This window comes from Onychomys torridus, chromosome 22 (assembly GCF_903995425.1).
Source record: "Onychomys torridus chromosome 22, mOncTor1.1, whole genome shotgun sequence".
Taxonomy (NCBI): Eukaryota; Metazoa; Chordata; class Mammalia; order Rodentia; family Cricetidae; genus Onychomys; species Onychomys torridus.
In genome coordinates, this window is record NC_050464.1 from 31,064,466 (window position 1) to 31,085,766 (window position 21,301).

General features: G+C 48.3%; 1 protein-coding gene across 8 annotated transcripts in view; it reads right to left on the reverse strand.

Moving 5' to 3' along the window:
• The window catches only part of Atxn2 (ataxin 2), an 88,911-nt gene extending 78,119 nt beyond the window's left edge, over window positions 1–10,792 (reverse strand). For 6 of the 8 annotated variants that reach the window (XM_036171694.1, XM_036171693.1, XM_036171695.1 and 3 more), the window contains exon 1: window positions 10,137–10,385. In XM_036171694.1, the coding sequence (XP_036027587.1) occupies window positions 10,137–10,327 (191 nt within the window). In that variant the 5' untranslated portion in view covers window positions 10,328–10,385. Of the gene's footprint in view, window positions 1–10,136 lie in introns of all 8 variants that reach the window. The other 2 variants (XM_036171688.1, XM_036171696.1) reach the window with 2 other exon arrangements.
• Window positions 10,793–21,301: the final 10,509 nt, after the last annotated feature.

A 21,301-nucleotide genomic window follows, 5' to 3' on the forward strand; every position in this document is an offset into this window, starting at 1 on the left:
TACAGCTGTACTCTGTAAGATACACAGCAAGATCTTCTTTATGTTTTCACTTTCATTTTGATTTATTTTCTATAACGCTGGAGATTTACCAGAGTCTAACACAAGCTAGGCAAGTACTGCACTAGGGAGCTGCACCCATAGCCCAACATCTTGTTTTTATGTCTGTATTTACTTAAGGAGAGGGTGCAATAAAAATCAACAAAGGCTGCTTTTGGCAACTCATCTAATCTCTCAGAGCTGAAAGCTTTTTCCTTTTTATTTTGTAAGATTTTTCTCTTCTCATACTCTAAAATTCTATCATCTCAAGAAAAAACACTCTTTAAAGATACAAACTACGGAACTCCAAACCGTATCTAAGGGGCAAGAGAGACGGCTGGCTCAGCAGTTAAGAGTGCCTGCTGCTTCTCCTGTTGTTGTTTTCTTCCTTCTTCTTCTTCTTCTCCTTCTGTTTTGTTTTTCGAGACAAGGTTTCACTGTGTACATCCCTGGCTTTCCTGGAACTTGCTGTGTAGACCAGGCTGGCGTTTGAGTGCTCAGAGATCCACCTGCCTCTGCCTCCCAACTACTGGGATTAAAGGTGTGCGACACTACCGGCCACCTACTGCATTCTTGAAGAGTACCTTAGTTCCCAGAACCCATGTTGGTCAACTCATAGTCTGTAATGTCAGCTCAGAGAACAAGACAACCTCTTCTGGTTTCCTTAGAAACTTCACTCACATGCACATTTCCCCCACAGAGACACACAGCTATCACTAAAAAACAAAAATAGGGGTTGGGGATTTAGCTCAGTGATAGAGCACTTGCCTAGCAAGCACAAGACCCGGGGTTTGATCCTCAGCTCCAAAATAAATAAATAAATAAAAATAATAGGCTAGAGAGGACTCAGTGGTAAAAGCATTTGCAGAGAACTCAGGGTTCAGTGCCCAGCATCCACATAGTGGCTCACAACCATCTGGAACTCCATTCTCGGAGCATCCAATGCCCTCTTATGACCTCCAACGGCAGCAGCTATGCACATGGTGCACACAAATACATGTAGGTAAAACACTCAAGCATAAATAACCTAAAAATATTTTTTAAATAAAAAATAAAAATAAAAATCCTCCCGGGCGTCAGTGGGGCGTGCCTTTAATCCCAGCACTCGGGAGGCAGAGCCAGGCGGATCTCTATGAGTTCTACAGAATGAGATCCAGGACTGGCACCAAAACTACACAAAGAAACCTTGTCTCGAAAAACAATAAATAAATAGATAGATAGGTAAGTGAAGCCCCTGCTAGGTAGTGGTGGTGCACATCTTTAATCTCAGCATTTTGGGAGGGAGAGATGGAGGCAGGTGGATCTCTGAGTTTGAGGCCAGTCTGGTCCACACATGGAGTTCCAGGACAGCCAAGGCTACACAAAGAAATGTTGCTGGGGGGGGGGGGGGGCGCCACAGGCACGGACCATATCTCTGTTTGTATCATATACAAATACATAATGGTGGATATCTTTCTTTCAGTATTTGAGATTTTTTGCTTCCCAGTGAGAGTTTATTTATTTATTGGGAGTCTCATTATGTAGCTCTGGCTGTTCTAGAACTCAGACTGGCCGTAAACTAAGAGATATGCTTGTCTGTCTCTCAAGTGCTAGAATTAAAAGCATGCACTAACATGCCTGGCAGTATTTTACTTTTCTGAAAGTAACATAAAACTTCTGCCAATTATAAGACAAAAAACAAACCCATCTATGAGTAAGTAAATACTTAGACGTCTGCTTACTAATTTCACAAGTACATTTGTTCTGCACTCAGGACAGTGCTCAACTCTATTACAGACCACATACATACATACATACATACATACATACATACATACATATATATATATATATATACACACACACACACACACACACACACACACACATATAATACCATATTTCACATGTCTGTTTTCCCAAATATTGTACAGACACAGCATACATATAAATTACAAGATCCCACTGTTTTAAGCAGGAGGGTAGCTTATGGCACAACCACCTATTGAACTGAAATATGTGCTTCAAGACAAATGCCCTCATGGAGAAGTACATCACATTCTATACAGATGTTCACCTTCAAAAGTATGAGGCCCTCACTCTGGATTAAAAAATAAAACTACATTAAGAACAATTAGGTGATGGCACCTGCCTATAAACCCAGCAGCTGAGGAGCTGAGACAGGAGAATCTTAGATTCACGGCAAGCCTAGGAAAAGTAAGGTCCTATCCCTAAATAAATAAATCACATTTTCCATCCTAAGTGACACTAGCTCTAAGGTACAAACTGAAAAGTGTCTCAACAGTTGAGACTTAACTAGCACTAACTCAAAGTGTCCTACCCAGCGACAGGCAGTTTCCTGAGAAGCATGCTTTGTGTCTGCCAACTAGGGAAGCAGACAGGTGAGCTAGCACAGTGCTTGCACTTGAGTGGCATGTCCCAAAACAGATAACTGCACCCTTACAGTGACAGATGACCCTGATACTTGTTTCAAGCACCCCAAGCACTTTTTATCATTGCTCACTCGCTCGCTCGGCCCCATCTTTTTGAGACATGGTCTAGCTATGTCTACTGCTGGCTTAGGATTCACTATGTACACCAGGGTGTCCTCAACTCACTCACCATGTATTTTTAATTTTTTTTTCAGGGCAACTTCAAAGTTTGTTTTTCTTTGACAGAACCTGGGATTCAATCTAGAGCATCTTCAATCCTAGGCAAACCCTCTACCACTGAACTACATCCCTCCCCCAAACATTTCCAATTCAAAAACTCCAGCAGGTTAGCCTAACAAATTCCATTTACATCTCCACTGAAGCTGTCACCATCACTTCAAAGAACTGTAAAAATAGACTTTTGTACCTGCTCTACACTATATAATACTAAAAGCAATTTCCACCTAGCCAAAATAGAACACTATAATTCAAGGAAAGTCTCTAAAGAGAATGTGTATGCATGCACAGTGCTACAGTAGGATGAAGTTCTAACACGGCTGAAGCTATTTAGGACAAAAAGATGGGGATGGTTCTTCAAGTCTGCACTAAACAGGATGGTGAGTTCTCATCCCCTGTGTAAATCTGCAACTGTCTAATTAGAGAAACAAGACACAAGCTCACATTCAGAACAGGAACACCAAGCCTGATGACCCCTAGCAACCCTCTGTCAGACTTCAGCACGTGCAGCTCTCACTACCTCCAGCACTGCCTTTTCTTTCAAACACAGATGAGCAACCTCCACATATTTGGACCAAACAAATCCGGTAAAATGTGGAAGCACAAAAGAACGGCAAAAAGACGTGTTTCTTTGTTATTAGCAGACTTGGTTTATCTCTAATGACCTAAATATCGGCTAACTTTTCTGCTAACTTCATAATCAAACAGCTGTCAATGCCCTTGGAAAAGATGACAAAATGAGCTAGTCTCTATTTATGAACAGCAACTAACTTCAGAAGGAATGGTTCAAAGACTTGCCCTCCACTGTTACCTCTTCTAGGAAGCTCCTCCAATCCATTTGAATTGGCAGCCATCCCCTTCCTCAAACTTTGTGCCCTTAATCCCAGGCCCGCCTAATGCTGTCCACAGGTGTGCTGGTTAAGGCTGCCTGCCTCCCCCTCACAGTATGTGGTGACCTAGGTGTGGTGGCACATGCCTGCAATCCCAACAAGCCAGAGCTCACACGGACAGTCTAGGCCACACAGGGAGCTCTAGCTTCAAGGCTCAAAAAAGAAGGTGAGCTCTAGGAGAGCAATTACTTACCTTTGTTTTATCATGAGTACATCCCAAGACCGCACGGAGCACTGACTCACAGATAAAGAATTTGTGCGAAGTTCTAGGCACTTGAAGAGATAGGAACTTATCGAGAGGTCTCTGACATTTAAATGGAAGCATGATAATTTCTAAGATGCAATCAATTAAGAGAATGAAGCCATAGAAAACACAAAGCTGAGAAATCAGAGAAAAAGTTCTTTTAAAAGTAGTAAACATGCCAGGCGGTGGTGGCACACACCTTTAATCCCAGCACTCAGGAGGCAGAGCCAGGTGGATCTCTGTGAGTTCAAGGCCAGCCTGGGCTACCAAGTGAGTTCCAGGAAAGGCGCAAAGCTACACAGAGAAACCCTGTCTGGGGGGGGGGGGGGGGATAAGTAGCGAACAGTGTAATGAGTAAAGGCATTTGCCCCCAGGTCTGGCAGCCTGACTTCCATTCCCCTGCCCACAGGATGGGAAGAGAACCAACTCCTTCAAGTTGTCCTAACTTCAACCACACACTGTAAAGTACCCCCAATACACACACACACACACACACACACACACACACACACACACACATACACACACCTGAATTCCAAATGTAGTTGTGAGGGTAAAACAAGGTCAGCCTAAGGCTACATTTTTATAAGACGTGGTGTAGGAGCCTGCCATGGTGTCAATCAGTTATCCCAGAACTACTGAAGCGGAGGCAGGAGGATGTACCTTGCAGGCTCAAGGCCAGCCTGGTCTAAGTAGCAAGTTCCAAGCCAACATAGCAACAAAAACCATTCTTTAAAAAACAAAAAAAAAAACCCTCAGGGTTGGGGATTTAGCTCAGTGGTAGAGCGCTTGCCTAGCAAGCACAAGGCCGTGGGTTCGGTCCTCAGCTCCAGGAAAAAAAAAAATGAAAAAAAAATCCCAAACTAAACCAGGCATGACAGTGCACATCTTTAATCCCAGCACTCAGGAGGCAGAGGCAGGCAGATCTCTGTGAGTTTGAGGCCAGCCTGGTCTACAGAGCAAGTTTCAGGGCAGTCAGGGCTATATAATAGAGACCCTATCTGAAAACAAAAGCAAAGCTAAAAATTAGGACTGAGAGTTGGCTCCTTGATTAAGAGTGCTTGCTGCTTTCCCAGAAGACCAAGGTTCAGTTCACAGTACCCACATGGCAGTTCACAACTGCCTCAACCTCCAATTCCAGGAGATCCAATGCTCTCTGCTGGCTTCCTCAGGCTCCTGCACACATGGTACACAAATACACAGGCTCACATATATACACATAAATTTCAAAAAGTAGACGGAAAAAAGATGTCTAAGCCAACATGCCTTAAAGCCCAAGGCTACATAGTGAGAGGTAGTCTCAAACAAAAAAGCCAACAACAACAACAACAACAAACCAAGGGCAGCCTGGTCTACAAAGATGCTGCTGCTCCAGCCACCCTAACCCCAATAAAGAGGCAAGGAGGGATGAATTAACCAACACTGATTCCCAATGGAGTCACTAAATACCAGCTGAGAATGTAGCTAAATTGGTACAATGCTTGCCTAAAATGCTGATAAGCCCTGAATTACCATTCCCAGCACTGCATAAACTGGGTGTGCACATCTACAATTCCAACTCTTGGGAGAAAGCAGAAGGGCCAAAAGTTCAAGGCCATCCTCCCCAGTAGTTCAAGGCCAACCTACAAAAGACACGATCTCAAAAAACAAAGAGGCAGCCAGGCAGTGGTGGCACACATCCCAACACTCGGGAGGCAGAGGCAGGCGGATCTCTGTGAGTTCGAGGCCAGCCTGGGCTAAAGAGTGAGTTCCAGGAAAGGCGCAAAGCCACACAGAGAAACCCTGTCTCAAAAAACCAAAATTAAAAAAATTTTAAAAAGAGGCTGGGTTGTACACGGCACTCAGCAGTTAAGAGCACTGGCTGCTTTTGCAGAGATCTGGATTCAGTCCCTAGCACCCACATGGCAGCCCATAACCCATGACTACAGTTCCAGGGGATCTGACCTCCTCTCTGGTCCCCACAGACACCAGGCAGACGAGCGGCACACATATACAAATAGCAAAACACTCATACACTTTTGTTGTTTTGTTCTGCTTTCCGACAGGGTTTCTCTGTGTAGCCTTGGCTGTCCTGGAACTCACTTACTCTCTCTGTAGACAGGCTGGCCTCGAACTCAGAGATCCTCCTGCCTCTGCCTCCTTTAGCAAATCCTACCGTTACTCATCACCACAATCAGAAATTTTTTTTTCCAAAAATTATACACTTAACAGCTAATAACATAAGTAAAAGAAGAGGATTAACAATAAAAAGGAGGGGCTGGAGAGATGGCTCAGTGGTTAAGAGCACTGACTGCTCTTCTGGAGGACTCAGATTCAATTCCCAGCACCCACATGGCAGCTAACAACTGTCTATAACTCCAAAATCCGATACCCTCACATAGACCTACATGCAGGCAAAAAACCAATGCACGGGGTTGGGGATTTAGCTCAGTGGTAGAGTGCTTGCCTAGCAAGCGCGAGGCCCTGGGTTCGATGCTCCGCTACAAACACACACACACACACACACACACACACACACACACACAGCCAATGCACTTAAAATAAAAATAAATTTTTAAAAAGCAATAGAAAGGAAAGAAAGAAAAAGCCCCAAAAACTTTAAATCAGTTCCTTCAGAAATCATGAATCTGCATCTGTAGTGTCTACTACAGGCTCCAAAACATTTTTACATACAGTCCAGTAAAAAGCTCAACTAAAACTCACACACAGGCTGAAGTTACTCAGAGCACTTGCTGCTCATGTGAGTCTACTCCTGTGTAGACCAGGCTGGCCCAACCACAAAAGATCCATTTGTGCCTGTCTCACTAGTGCTGGGACTAAAGGCACCAACCCTGGCATTTGTTGTAACATGCAGAGGACCCAAGTTCTGTTCCCAGCACCTACTGTTGGCTAACAACTATCCCTACCTCCAGCTCCAATGGATCCAAAACCCTCTTATGGCCTCTGGGCATCAGACAAGCATGCAGGGCATTTACAAATATGCACACAAAACACACCTCCACATAAAAATAATCTTTTAAAAACTCAAAGAGAAATAACCAGGAGGGGCCGGATTGATGGTTCAGGGATTAAGAGCACCATTTGCTCCTGTGGAGGACCCAGGTTGGTTTCCAGCACCCACAAGGTGGCTCACAGCTAATGTAACTCCAGTTCCAAGGATTACAGGGCCCTCTTCTGGTCTCTGTGGACACTGGGCATGCATGCAGTATACTTAACATACAAGCAAGGAAAACACTCATATATATATATAAAATTTTTAAAAGGCTCTTTAAAATAGAGAAACAACCAGGAAAGACACACAGGAAAGCACCTGCTTGTGTATGACCCTGATGTGGAGTGCAAAGTTCCTGACCCCAAGAGTGACAATTACAAAGAAACTGTTCCCCTGTAGAGTTGCCAACCTCTAGAACCAACTTAAGCCCTAGGAGGAATAACACAGCACAGCTTGTGAAAGCCGTAAAACCTTGGAGTCCTTGACCTAGTGAAACCACTTCTGGGCATTTTCTCTAGGGAAAAATTAAACTCAAACAAAAAGATTCTAGTATGAAGATGTTCACTGTACCACCTCTACAAAAACAAAATTATCAAGACCAAAATCCCAACAGTTAGGCAGAAACTTAATATAGTAGGTAAGTCACTGTTTAAAATCTTTAAAAATCGCCAGGTTAAGGGGGAACAAGGCTGATCACACATGAGCACACCCTCACAACGAAAAGGTCAAAGTCTAGAATACTCAGTGGGTTCAGGTGCAGTGTGTGGTAGGACTTTAAGAAAGTGATCACACAGTTCTTTTCTAAGACAGTTCTAAGCACTGACAGGAAAAAGGTGTTCTCAAAGTTAGAAAATTCTTTTCACACAAAACCCAAGTCCAACCCAGGCTGGCTGAGAGGCAAAGTCCTCCCTCGCCTAGCAAAAGCTAGGCCCTGGGGTAGAGTTCCAGGCTGGAGGAGGGTCCAGAGATAAAATGGTGCTTCAACAGCTGTGAACTTCCAGGCCGTGAAGAACACTTTGCTAGCACAAACATAACAACGTCAACACCACTTTTTCTTTTTTTCAGTTATTGTGGGGGAGGGGAACATGCCCCTGGCAGGTGTGTGGAGGTCAGAGGACAATGCAGCTACTGATCTGGTGATGGTGGTGGTGGGATGGGGACCTGGTTGGCAGGCCTGGCAGCAAGCACCTTTACCCACTGAACCATCTCACGGCCCCCAGTGCTGTATCTCCTTTCCTCAACCACGTTGCCAGTCTTATTTTTTTTTTAAGTGATACACATAAACCCAAGCAAAATTCTTGAAGTTGTAATGGATTTACTGAGAACGTAGAGCAATTCTACCAGTGTCAGCATCAACCAAGGTTCTGTACAGAGCGGAATCACGTGTTCTGAGTCCAGTACTGGACGAAAGCTGTCAAAAGAGTAAGTGTGTGCTCCAAGTCAGACAACTTAAAGCAGGGGAACCCGAAACGCTTTTGGGGAGCCTCAAGAGCAGATCAGAGATTCGGTCCTTAAACCTTGCTCATCTGGGATGCTCATATCTGGGAATAATTCTGCTACAATCTAATCTTTACACCTAAAGAGAAAAGTTGAAGCTCAGAAACTTTAAGTTCTAATTTGTATTTGAACAAGTTAAATACATCTGCCACTTTCTAATAACTGAAGAGAAAACATGGAAAAGCCTTAAAGTTAAATTTAAATATTTTTCGTTTCTCACTAAAAGTCAAGGACAAAAAAAGTTTTAGAACCCTAACTTGGCCGAGTTGGGGAAAAAATGGTTTAATGTGAACTAGGCGGGCTAAGCAGTGTTTGAAACTTCTCACGGTAGGGAAAATTGGGAGTGTGGGGGACTAAAAGTAAAAAACAGACTGTTCCCAGCAGAATCCCTTAAAAATCTGCTCTGACTCACCCCACGGGTTAACTTCTGCTGTAAAGAAACACTCTCTGGAAATGGACAGCTGGAAAAAGCGGCTAAAAAGAAAACTCGGTACATGAAAAATATCCCCTAGCCCACCTCCTAAGTCCTGGATGTCTATTTAAGGAGGAGGCTGGTAAAGGCCCTGCCAACCAGGCCTAGACCAGAGGGAGGCACAGCAGTGCCTGTAACGCGGATGGACTCAGGGAAAACGGACTTGCATGCCCTTGGTAAGCTCGGGCGGCGCTTCCCAAGTTAAGGACACCGGCCACAATGGAATGGAGTCTATTGGCATTTGCCTCTCCGTTTTAACACTAAGCATTTTCTTAGTTCGTGAAATACGAACTGACAACCACCCCCACCCCTCCCCACCCCCGCACGCACACACCCTCCAGAGTCAAGCCCAGTCAGTCACACAGGACAGCACCCGGTCTCCAGCTCCTACCAACAAAACCCGGCCCGGGGGAAGAGGAGAGGGGGGCGAGGGCGCAAGCCAACACCCGCCTTCTTGCCATCCAGACCCGCACCCAACTCCTCCGTGGGGGTTCCTCATCCCTAGAAATCGCAGGAACCGGGACGGGGGCTGCGGGAGGGGGGGGGGGAGAGGAGATGCGCGGCGTGTCTGATGCCGGCCGCCAACCCACCTCGCGAGTCCGGCCCTCGCCCACCTCTATTCAAAGGCGCCTTCTGCTCGGCGGCGGACGGAGGGACAGCAATGCGGATCGGCCACCCCCCGCGCGCAGGGGACCTTGCGGGGAAGGAGGGAGGCAGGCCGGCCCGGAGGGAGCCGGGCACTCCCACCCCTTCCCCAGCTGGGGGAGGGCAGCCCGCTGCGGGAACCCCGCCGCCCCAGATCTCTAGGGGGATGGGTGCGGGAGGCCGCCAGCCGCCCACCTCGCCTCGGACGACCACCTTCCCAGGGGCTGCGGGGCGGGAGAGAGGCACGACAACCGGCTGACCCCACCTGGGGCGGCTGGGCCTCAACTTCCCCTCCTCCCTCCCGACTCCCCCACCCGGCAAAGAGGCTCAGTTCGGGAGAGGGAGCCCTGCGACCTCCACCCAGGCCCAGCCGCCCTTCCATCCCTGGTAGGGGGACGCTGCAAGGGGGTGGGGCGGGGGGACCAACCGCCCCTTGCTTGCACTTTGCACACAGACACACGCACACGCACACACGAGGGGCAGGGGGCCGCCCCGGCCGTCCATCTTGGCCGTCTGGGGGAGGGGACGCGATGGTGCGGGAGGCTGGCCACGGCCTGGGAAGCCTGAAGAAGCCTCCGGCGGCGCCTCCCGCCCCTCCGCGGGCCCCCAGCCCACCGCGATGCGGGCCGGTCACGGGGCGAGGCGGGGGAGGGGACGAGCGGCGCGGGATCGGCCCGGCGGGAGCGGAGGGGGCTGGGGAGCCGACACCCACCTGCCCAGGCCGGGGCGCCCGCCGCCCGCGGCCGGCGAGGAAGACGCCAGCGGCGCGGCCGGGGCCGGCACCGCGGAAGACGAGGACGACGCGGCCGAGGCCGGCGCGGCGCCGGGCGACGAGAGCAGGCCGCCGCCGGGCTTGCGGCCACTGGCGGGCGCGGGCGGCTGCGGCTGCGGCTTCAGCGACATGGTGAGCGGCCCATACACCGGCTCGCACGCCGGGCGGGGACAGCCGGGAGCCGGGCGCGCTGAGCAAACGCCGGAGCGCGGCGGGGACGCGCGGACGCCAAGCGGGCAGGCGCGGGCTGGCGCGGCCGCGGGAGCCAGGGGCAGCAGGACGACGACCAAGGGGCGGGGAGGCCCGCAGACACCGAACAGCCGCCGGGAGCCGGGCCGGGACGCGCCGTTGCCGTTGCTACCAAAACAGTCTGAAGCGCAGGGCGGCGAGCGCGGCCCGCGGGGAGGGGCGCCGGGGCCGCGCGGGGGAGGGCCGGCGGAGGGATACGTCGCCGCGCCGCCCCGCCCGCCGCGCCGCGCCGTCCGCGGGAGCGAGCGCCGTCCGGCCCAGCCCGACAGGCGGTGCGGCTCCGGGCCCGCCGAGGGCCGCTCAGCGGCGGCGGTCGCCGGGCGCATGGGAACCCGGCTCGCGGACGCGCACGGGGTTGACGCGGTCCGGAGGGCGCGGAGATCCGAAACGGAGCTGGGGGCTGGGGAGGGGGGGGGGCGGGGAGGAGGGGGACTCTTTACCGGAAGTCGGAAGGGTCAGGCGGAAGTCGAACGTGAGACGGCTCGGGGGCCGATCGGGACACGTGAGGAGCGGGCGCAGCGCTGGGCCGCGTTCGCTCTTGGGGGTCGGGCGACGGCCGCGGGGGGATCCGCCCTCTCCGAGGCCGGCCTGCCCTTCGGGAAGGGAGTGCTGGTCTTCGCCCGCGGGCGCTGTCGTGGAGCGGTGCCCCGAGCGGCTCCGGTGTCCTCAGCCGTCTCGGAGGACCTTGGTTCCCCCCCACACCAGATAACAACGTAGAGGATGGCCCGCGGGCGCCCTCGGGGCGGAGACCCGCAGTTTCCTCCGTCAGCCCCGGGCCTGGCACACAGGAGGCCCCCAGGTGCCACTGCGTGTTGGTTCCCCTGCCAGCATGGGAAGCTTGCCAGCACTGAAGCCACCGCCAGCTGCTTCACTTTGCCCCACTTTATATATCCACCCCGGCGAACTGTTGGGTCTCTGACCTTCATTTGAACCCGTTTTCCCTCACCCGAACTTCTTACTTCTCCTTCGGGAGACTGGAAAGGAAATGGACGTGATTGGTAGAGCTGGATAATGGGGTCTTGCCGTGGGTAATGGGGGTCTCCCTCAGTGGAGACAAAGCAGACCTCACCAAAAAAAAAAAAAAAAAAGTGGACTTTAGACCTTGACCCCTTTTAGAAGTTTTACTTTAACTCGGGGAGGCCGCCAAACACTGTAGACGGTTTTTGAACGTGTTGGAATTAAATTGGAAGCAAGTAGGTAACTTTTTTTTGCAATGAGTTTAGGGTTTGTGGGTTTTTGTTTTTGTTTTTATTGTTGTTTGTTTTTAAGTGAAATCGCTTAAGGAAATGATGGGCCGGAGAACAGCAAAATCCCCCACATTCTACTAAAATCATTCACAGGAATTAAAGTCTGGCATGGTGTTCGTACCTGTAAGATGAGCACTTGGGAAATGGAGGCAGAATTAGAAGTTCAAGGTCATCTTCACCTGTATAAGGAAATTCTAGGCGAGGCTAAGCCACAAGTCATAAGAGGGGGCAATAAGTAGCAACCCCTGGTTATGGCATTCAAAGCAAGTGGATCTCTCAGTGCGAGACTAGCCGCCAAGCCAGACCACCTAAGTTTGATCCCCGGGGCTGACATGGTTGAAGAAGAGAAAACTTGACTCCTTGGAAGTGTCCTCAGACTTCCCCACTTGGGTTGTGCCAGATGTCCACACATCTATGCACAATAAATATGCCTTTAAAAAGAAAGAAAAGTGGAGCTGAGATGTCACTCAGTTTTAGAGCGGGAGCCTGATCAAGCTTTAGGCATAGTTTTGGGTCTCCACAACCCCTGGTCCACCCACAAATATAAATAAATAAATAACTTGGAACCTATTTAAAAGAGTCACTAGTAGTCCAATTGAAATTAATTTAACCTCCTGGTCTGTAGTGGCACACACCTTTAATCCCAGCACTTGGGAGGCAGAGGCAGGGGAAGGCCAGTCTGGTCTACAGAGTGAGTTCCAGGACAGCCAAGGCTGCAAAGAAACCCTGTCTTGAAGAAGAAAAAAAAAAGTCACCTGAAGAAATCTGGCCTGAATGCAAAGCCTGAATCTCAACACTTGGGAGGTAGAGGTCAGAGTCGAAACAGTTCAAGGCCAACCTCCAACCTTAGCTGTGTAGCAGTTCTACCAACCATGTGAGACACTTTCCAAAAGAAACCAAAACAAAAGTAACAAATCTAAAATTTAAAACAGCACTTGATCTCTATATTAGAAGTGAATTAATAAAATATATACATAATACCAGTAATTTCATGTTAAAGTATTTTTTATAATTTTTTAAAATTTTATGTGCATTGGTGTTTGGCCTGTACATATGCCTGTATGAAGGAGTCAGACCCACTGGAACTGGAGTTACAGTTTTGAGCTGGGAATTGAACCCCAATCCTCTGGAAGGGCAGCCAATGCTCTTAACCACTAAGCCATCTCTCCAGCCCTGTTAAAAAAATTTTTTTTTAATTAATCAGTTTAACTATGTCTGTTTGTGTTAACATATGTGTGCCTGGTGTGTGCAGAGGCCAGAAGAGGGCCTCACATCCCCGGAATTGGAGTCGATGGTTGTGAGCTACCATGTGGGTGCTTGGAATTGAACCTGGGTCCTCTGGAAAAACAAGCAGTGCTCTAACGGCTGAGCAAGTTCTCCAAACCCAAGATAGGCTTTTAATTAGCCTAAAGAAAATCAGAACTGAAAAAACAAATGACTAAGAAAAAAGACGACATGCAAACAGATTCACCATTCTCTGATGTCGTGATTTAACAACCAGAACTGGAACCAAGCTCTCAGAATTCAATGGTAAGGCCAAGTCCCAAACACACTTTGAAGGAAAGCAAATTTGAACCAAGAGTTCCTAAACTTGGTGGCTGCATATGACTTCATTTATGCTAAGTAAATGGGTTTGGGCTTTAAAATCACATTTATGTATTTATTTTGTGTCTATGTATGTGTGTGGGATCAAACATTCATTATCAGACTCAGTGGCAAGCACCTTTACCCTCTGATCTAGCTAGTTGACCCTGGTTTTAGGTGTTTGTATCTGTGACAGGGTCTTGCTCTATATCCCTGGCTGTCCTGGAACTCTCAGAGATCCCCCGACCTCTGCTCCCCCAAGTTCTGAGGTCAGTGTACCATGATGCCTGGTGTACAGTTGCCTTTGCTTTGTCGGAAGAAAACCTGACAAGAACTAAGAAATAGGCATTGCTGTGGAGCTGCACTTGGATCCCAAGACCAGTGATCTGGGAGGCAGGAGCTTCGAGGATGGCTCAGAATGGTCTTCGTCCTAGTGTTCTGACTGACCTTGTGAAAACCTGTCCACTGGAATATGAGCTACATATGCTTCAGGATTCCATGGCCACGTGTGCCCTTGATCCCCTCACTCCAGAGGCAGAAGCAGGTCTAGTATACATAGCAGATTCAGCCACCAACATTTTGAGACCTTATATCCAAGAGGAGAAAAGGGAAAAACAAAGAGCTGGGAACGTAGCTCAGTTGGCAGAGTGCTTGCCTCCCATCCTTGAAGCCCTGAGTTCAGTCCTCAGCTCTGCATAAACAAGGTATGGCAGGAATGTTTGTAAGCCCAGCATCTGGAAGAAGTAGTTCAAGGGCTACATTGCAAGAATTCTTGGTTTGGTTGGTTGGCAGTTTTTGTTTTTGTTTTTTGTTTTTTTTTCCAAGACAGGGTTTCTCTGTGTAGCCCCTGCTGTCCTAGAACTCACTCTGTAGCCCAGGCTGGCCTCAAACTCTGCCTGCCTCTGTCTCCCGAGTGCTGGGATTAAAGGCATGCGTCGCCACACCTGGCTAAGAGTGTTGTTTTGTTTGTGCTAAGGTTTTTTGTTTTTTGGGTTGTTGTTGTTGTTGGTTTGATTGTTTGTTTGTTTGTTTTGAGACAGGGTTTCTCTGTGTGGTTTTGGTGCCTGTCTTGGATTTACATTTTTAGACCAGGCTGGCCTCAAACTCACAGAGTTCTGCCTGGCTCTGTCTCCCAAGTACTAGGATTAGAGGCGTGCACCACCCTGCCTAGCTCTTGCAAGTTTTTGTTTTGTTTTTTTAATTTTTGTTTATTGTTGTGGATAATCTTTCTCCTTTTTTTTTCTTTTAATTTTTTTTTTCCCCTGTGTGAAGGTGTCAGGTCTTGGAGTTACAGACAGTTGTGAGCTCCCATGTGGGTGCTGGAGACTGAACCTGGGTCCTCTAGGAGGAGCAGTCAGTGCTCTTAACCACTGAGCCATCTCTCCAGCCCCTCCCGCAAGTTTCTTATGCCTTCAGAATTCTCTGCAGATAATTCAGGTCTGAGCTAATATCATTCTACATTATTAGCAGCTTTTTACTTTGACTTGTGTTTGGGGAGGTGGAGGCATACCAAGATTCATGTGTGGAAGCCAGGGGACAACTTACAGGAGTCCGTTTTCTCCTCCTCTGTGTGGGACCTTGGGTCCTCAGGCTTGACAGCAAACACCTTTACACGCTGAGCCACCTCGCTTGACTCTCAGTTCACGTCATCCCAGCAGGTGAGAGGTGGGGCAGGAGCAACAGGGAGGGGTTGAGGGTCATCCTCTGTGAGCTGGTGAGTCAGCCTGAGCTCCGTGAGAATAAGCCTCAAAGCACACACACACCTGACATCATAAAATGAAGACGGGCAGAGAGATGGCTCTGATTAAAAGCATGTACTGCTTTCACAGAGGACTGAGCAACCAACCATGTTGGGCAGCTCACAACCTGTAATTCCACCTGCAGGGGATCCAGTGCACTTTTCTGATTTTCAGGGATACTGCACTCATGTGCAAACACACACACACACACACACAATTTTAAAGTGTTTTTTTTTTTTAATTTTCGTTTTACTTTTTAGATAGAGTCTCACAATGTAGACCAGGCTGCCCTTGAATTCACAGATATCTACATGTCTCTGCCACCTGAGTGCTAGGCGTGTGCTGCCATGGCTAGGAATAACTATTTGAAAAAGGACAATGAAGAGGCCAGGCGTGGTGGCACACACTTTTAATCTCGGCACTGGAAATGCAGAGGCAGGTACATCTCTGTGAGTTCAAGGCCAGCCTGGTGTACAAATCGAGTTCCTGGACAGCCAAGGGGCACACAGTGAGACTAAGTCTCAAAACAAACAGAAAAGCTTTAAAAAAAAAAAAAAAAGTGTATTTCAGCAATGAGAGAATGCCTTTCGTGACTGAGGGGCTGGAGAGATGGCTCAGCAGTTAAAAGCACTGGCTGCTTCTTCCAGAGGACCCAGGTTCAATTCCCAGCACCTACATGGCAGCTCACAGCTGTCTGTAACTCTAGTTCCCGGTGATCCAACACCCTCATACATACATACATGCAGGCACATACATGCACATAAAATGAAAATAAATTATTTTTGAAAAGAAGAAAACTCTGGTGACTGAGTCCTGTGGACTCTCTGCCTACTGTGTGATTTCAATGATCCCTCAGCGTGCCACACAGCCCTTATATTAATCACCCTGTTGGTTTTGATCACTTCAATGATTAATCGGGTCTCAGGATCTGAAAGTGAGACACGGAGCCCTTGGAGGCAGGGATTCAGAGTGACCTGCTGTTGCCAGCAGTGTTTGTCACGTGACCCGTGTGCCCAGCCATTCATTTTTCTGCAATCATTTCTCTTCAGCTCCCTTCATCTGAGTGTGTTTACATGCGACGATACAGTCTTCCCTCAATGCTCTTGATTTCACTTTGAAAAGCAAGAAGATTCCAATCAGTGCCAATCTGCATGCCCCCCCATCATGCCCCCCCCATCCATCCTCTTCAAGTTTTTGCAGATGTAATTTCAAAAATAGGACCATGGCTAATTACAGCAAGGATTTTTTTTTTTTTCCCTAACCACAGTTACTCAGAATTCTTAGAGGCTAATGTATTTGTGGACACTCCAGGAATCCCTAAAGACTAAAAGTTAGGAGGAAAAGGAAAAAGATGTGAAACAGGGCAGGAGCTTGCAGGAAAGTGGTAGGCAAACACACGCTGTACAGAATAACAACTTGCCTGTAGCCCTAGCATAACCAGGAGTACAGTGAGTGACCTTATGGCAAAGCATTTCAGAATGCCAGACTCCAAGCCAGACCTCCTCTGTTGTGAGGCCGTTCATTTTGTTTTACCTTGTGGGATACAATAAAGACCCCGTGACATTGTTCCCAGAGCAGAAACTGGGTACCAGCTGACATGGCCAGAGAAAAGAAGTCTTTGTTTTTCAGGAGAAATGTTTAAATGGAAATTTTGGTGTCCCCAGCCGCAGCCTGGAACTCTGGTTGTAGACCAGGTTTGCCTTGTATTCCATCTGCCTATACCTTTCTCCCCAGCGCAAGGAGAGAAGGCATATGTTACCATGTTAGGCCCTGTCTGTTTTTATTTACCCTTCTTACCCCGGGGGAATTTTGTGGGCAGCCTGTGGTTTCAGAGCCACAAGTTCCCGGGAAGCCAGAGGTTTGAAGTGTACACCATTGGGAAAATGCAGGAGGGGATTTGAGATTGGATGTGTCAGCACCAGTGACAGCTGGCCTAGCCACTCGCAGTGGAACCCCAGAGGGGTCAGACTAAAGTTAATACTGACATGGCTGACCTGTGACTTTACCATAGGGACTTGGATTATTTTATTTTATTTATTTATTTTTGCCGGAGCTGAGGATCGAACCCAGGGCCTTGAGCTTGCTAGGCAAGCTATCTACCACTGAGCTAAATCTCCAACTCTTGGATTATTGTCTAAGCAGACCTATATACTTCCCAGAATGTAGGTTAGTCCACAGCTAGAGAATAGCAACTTTTTTTTTTTTTTTTTAATATGTGGTTCAGCTGGGGATTGAACCCAGGATCTCTACCTAGCCCTGGTTCTCCTGGAACTCAAAGAGATTCACTTTCCTCTGCCTTCTGAGTGCTGGGATTAAAGGCATGCACCACCACATCCAGCCAACTATACCTTTAGTGTATTCTGCACAGTATCTGGCCACTAGCTGGACTTGGTGGCCCCTGCCTGTGATCCCAGCACCCGGAGGCTTAGGCAGAAGGATCTCTACAAGTTCTAGGCAGCCAAAAAGGCCTGCATAGTGAGTTCAAGGTCAACCAAAGTGACATTTAGAGACTGGGGGAAGGTGTCTAGACAACAGCCTGGGGCTGGAGAGACAGCTCAGCAGTTAAGAGTACTTACTCTTGCAAAGGACAGACCTGGGTTCAATTCCCAGCACCTACAAGCTGGCTCACAACCTCTGTAACTCCAGGGAATCCAATGCTCTCTCCCAACCTCTAGAGTGGGCACTCACTGCATGCATATGATGCACGTACATGCAAGTAAAACACTTATACACATAAAATAAAATTTTGAAATATTTTTAAAATTAAGACTAAAACAACTTGATGCTGGATAGATAGCTCAGTGGTTAAAAGCACTGGCTGCTCTTCCAAAGGTCCTGAGTTCAATTCCCAGCAACCACATGGTGGCTCACAACCATCTGTAATAAGGTCTGGTGCCCTTTTCTGGTCATATATGCTGTATACATAATAAATAAATCTTTATTTAAAAAAAAAAAAAAGAGCACTTGTTGCTCAGTAACAAAGATCAGAGTTTCGGTTCCCAGCACCCATGTTGGACAGCTCACTGCTGCCTACAGCTCTGGCTCCAGGGAATCCTGGCCTCTGAGGGCGCACCTGCACCCACTGTACATACACACCCCCTCATACTCACACATCTGAGACTGTAATCCTAGTACCAGGTGAGTAGAAACAGGAGGGTCACCAGCGACACAGTGCAGAGTTCAAGGCCAGAGTTCAAGGCCAGCCTGGACGAGGAGAAACCCTATCTGAGAAGAAATAATTCCCCAGGACCCATATCGTGGGAGAACTATTTCTAAAAGTTATCCTCTGACTGCTGCAGCACACAGTGAGGTGTGCATACACCCTGAGTAAACTAAAAACAGACACAGCGTTGGGGTGTCGAAGTAATCCCAGCATTTTGGAGGTGCAGACAGCAGGTTCGGGGGAATCAAGATGGCTCGACATATTAGGACACTTGCTACCAAGCTTGATGTTGATCCCCAGGTCCCACGAGGTAGAGAGAACAAATTCCAAAAAGTTCTCCTCTGACCTCCACGTGTGTGCCAAGCCCCACCTCCCACACAGGCACAAAAATAAAGTCAAAAGAAAGAAAGGAGAAACTGGGTGGTAGTGGTGCACACCTTTAATCTCTGCACTCAGGAGGCAGAGGCAGGTGGAGCTCTGTGAGATCGGAGCCAGACAGAGCAAGTTCCAGACAGCTGGGGCTACACAGAGAAACCCTGTCTTGAAAAAAAAAAAGAAAAGAAAAGAGAAGAAAAGTGGTTCACAAGGCCCTGCCCCTCCATGAGACGCTGTAGGCAGTTAATGGTTGCTGGGAAGGAAAAGACGCCTTCAGTGGCATGGCCACTAGTAACCCACACTCCTATAAATAACCCCCAAAACATGCTTCTGAGAGCAATCTTAGTTAAATGTATTGGGTCACCAAAAAAAAAAAAAAAAAAGCTGGATGTGGTGATATACACATGTATCCCAGCACTTGAGAACTTAAGGCAGGCATATATAAAACCCTGCCTAAAAAAAAAAAAAAGCCAGGCAGTGGTGGTGCACACCTTTAATTTCAGCACTCGGGAGGCAAAGCCAGGCAGATCTCTGAGAGTTTGAGGCCAGCCTGGTCTACAGAGTGAGATCCAGGACAGTCAGAGCTGCACAGTGAGACCCTGTCTCAAAGAAAAAAAAAGACATAAAAGGTGAAAGTGGGCAACTTGTTGGCAAAGGGGTTCAGAAGGAGTGGAAAGGGGCTAGAAGGGCAGGTGGGAATAAATATGATCAAGATGCATTACATACAAGTATGAAGACGTCCCAATGAACCCCATCGTGATGCATGACTGGCATGTACTAACACAAGTCAACAACTCATCACTCCATCCTCTCCATGGCATGTGGGTTCTCTAGGGGAGAATTTGCAGCCTCGTGGCAATGTCTACAGACAGTTTTGTTTATGATGAGGGAATATCCCTGGCAGCCTTCGGGTAGAGGCGAGGCACACTGTTGGCAGACTTGTATGACAGATAGTCACTCCTGGTCAGGTTTCCTGGCAAGCCATTCAAAAATGCCTGGGACTGTCAAGGAGGTAAGTGGCTTTATGTATGGGAATGAGCCTCTTGTTCTGACTGCCACACTTCAGGTTACATAGTCTTGAATGGCCTCGCTGACATATCTAGCCGTGGGCTGTGTAAGCCAGTTGGATCTACAGTGGCAGTGGAAGCTTCCAGTTTCTACCACTCGGTAGACTGCCATGTGCACGTGGACCACGGTTTCCCAAGAGCTACAGAAGTCAGCTCAGGACTGTAGGGTAAAAGGGCCAGCCAAAGAAACACACCCTGGCCCTGAAACCGGAGCCAAAAGGTTTAAAAAAATAAAAATTAAAAAAAAAAAAAAAAAAGGGGGGCCAGAGAAAAACACATTTTAGCCCTGAAACCAGAGCCAAGGAAACACTCTGCCCTGACCAACTCAGTACAAAAAAACCAACCAATCCCTGAGCAGGAAATCCAACCATTTCCCACCCTGGGAAAACTCCGCCCCTAGGAAGCCTTATATAAGCCCTGTGCCTGTTCAATTTGCTGCTGCAGAGAACCCTCCTGGATTCTTCCCTCCCAGTAAATCTCTTGAATGAGGTTTGGGTGAGACCTTCATCCGCTGGAGTGGTGTGGAGCAGAGAAGTAACTTTTCTCCTGAGCCAGAACAGAGCGGATAACACTTTCGCTGGGGAAACCTTCCCCCAGCGTGCAAAGTTGTTACACTCCGGGGGGACCTGAGCAGAACTGTAACAAGTTCGCTGGGGAACCCCTCCCCTGCGTAGCAGAGTTACTGCATTGGGGAAGCCTTTTCCTGTAGCAGGGCTGTAAACTGCTGTGTACGCCAACTTTGTGGTATTCCTTGGCTCCCAACTGCCAGGATCCCTTTCCATCCGAGCCGCAATGCCTACAGGGACTCCAGAACTTCACAGGGCTCCTCATCGTGTCAATTTTTCTAAAATCAAATTGGCTTTAGTAAGACACATGGCCAAGCTCAGAATTGGTGGGCAAAGAGAGACAGACACTGTCTTGTTGGTTGTTTGGTTTTGTTTCTGGAACTCATTCTGTAGACCAGCCTGGCCTTGAACTCATGGAGATCTACCTGCCTCTGCCTGGGAAACTCAGCGTTGTAGCCTCAACTCATAGACATCCAGCAGGCATGTGCCACTATGCCCTGGATTTTTTTTTTTTTTTTTCTTTTGGAGTTCTAGGGATTTGGGCCAAGAAGCATGGCTCAAACAGTGGCTTCTGAACTAAATTCTCCTTTACCTCTCTCAGACTTCCTGGATTCATCCCAGTGACAGTCACACACGGGGCTTTTCCTGAAAAGTTGGCTGCCCAGAACTGCAGCCTCATGATCTTGGGGAAAGTACTCCTGGTCCTCCACCAATGATGAGGGATGAGTGGATGTTCTCAAGATGGCAGAGACCTTCCAAAGCGTATCAAAACAAAGACCATGAGACCCGTGGCGGGCAGCCCATCCTGCCAGAAGAGATGAGTTTGAGAGAAGTCAGCTGGGACATCTCAGGAGTCAAGCACCTACCTAGCACAAGCCACACCCAGAACTGGACCCCCACCATCACACAAAATGAAGGCATGAATAGGCAGAAAGAAACCAAGCACTGTAGTGAGGCCCCCCCAAAAGCTCCTGCAGATCTTGGCCTGGCCTGCGGGCCTACCTTTTCATCGTTTCCTCTCACATGCCTGTTCCTGCCCTTTGATCTCATTTTATTGGACAGCGTTCTTGTGCACTTTCCAAACGTACCATGTATTCCAGGCCAGCCTTACAAAC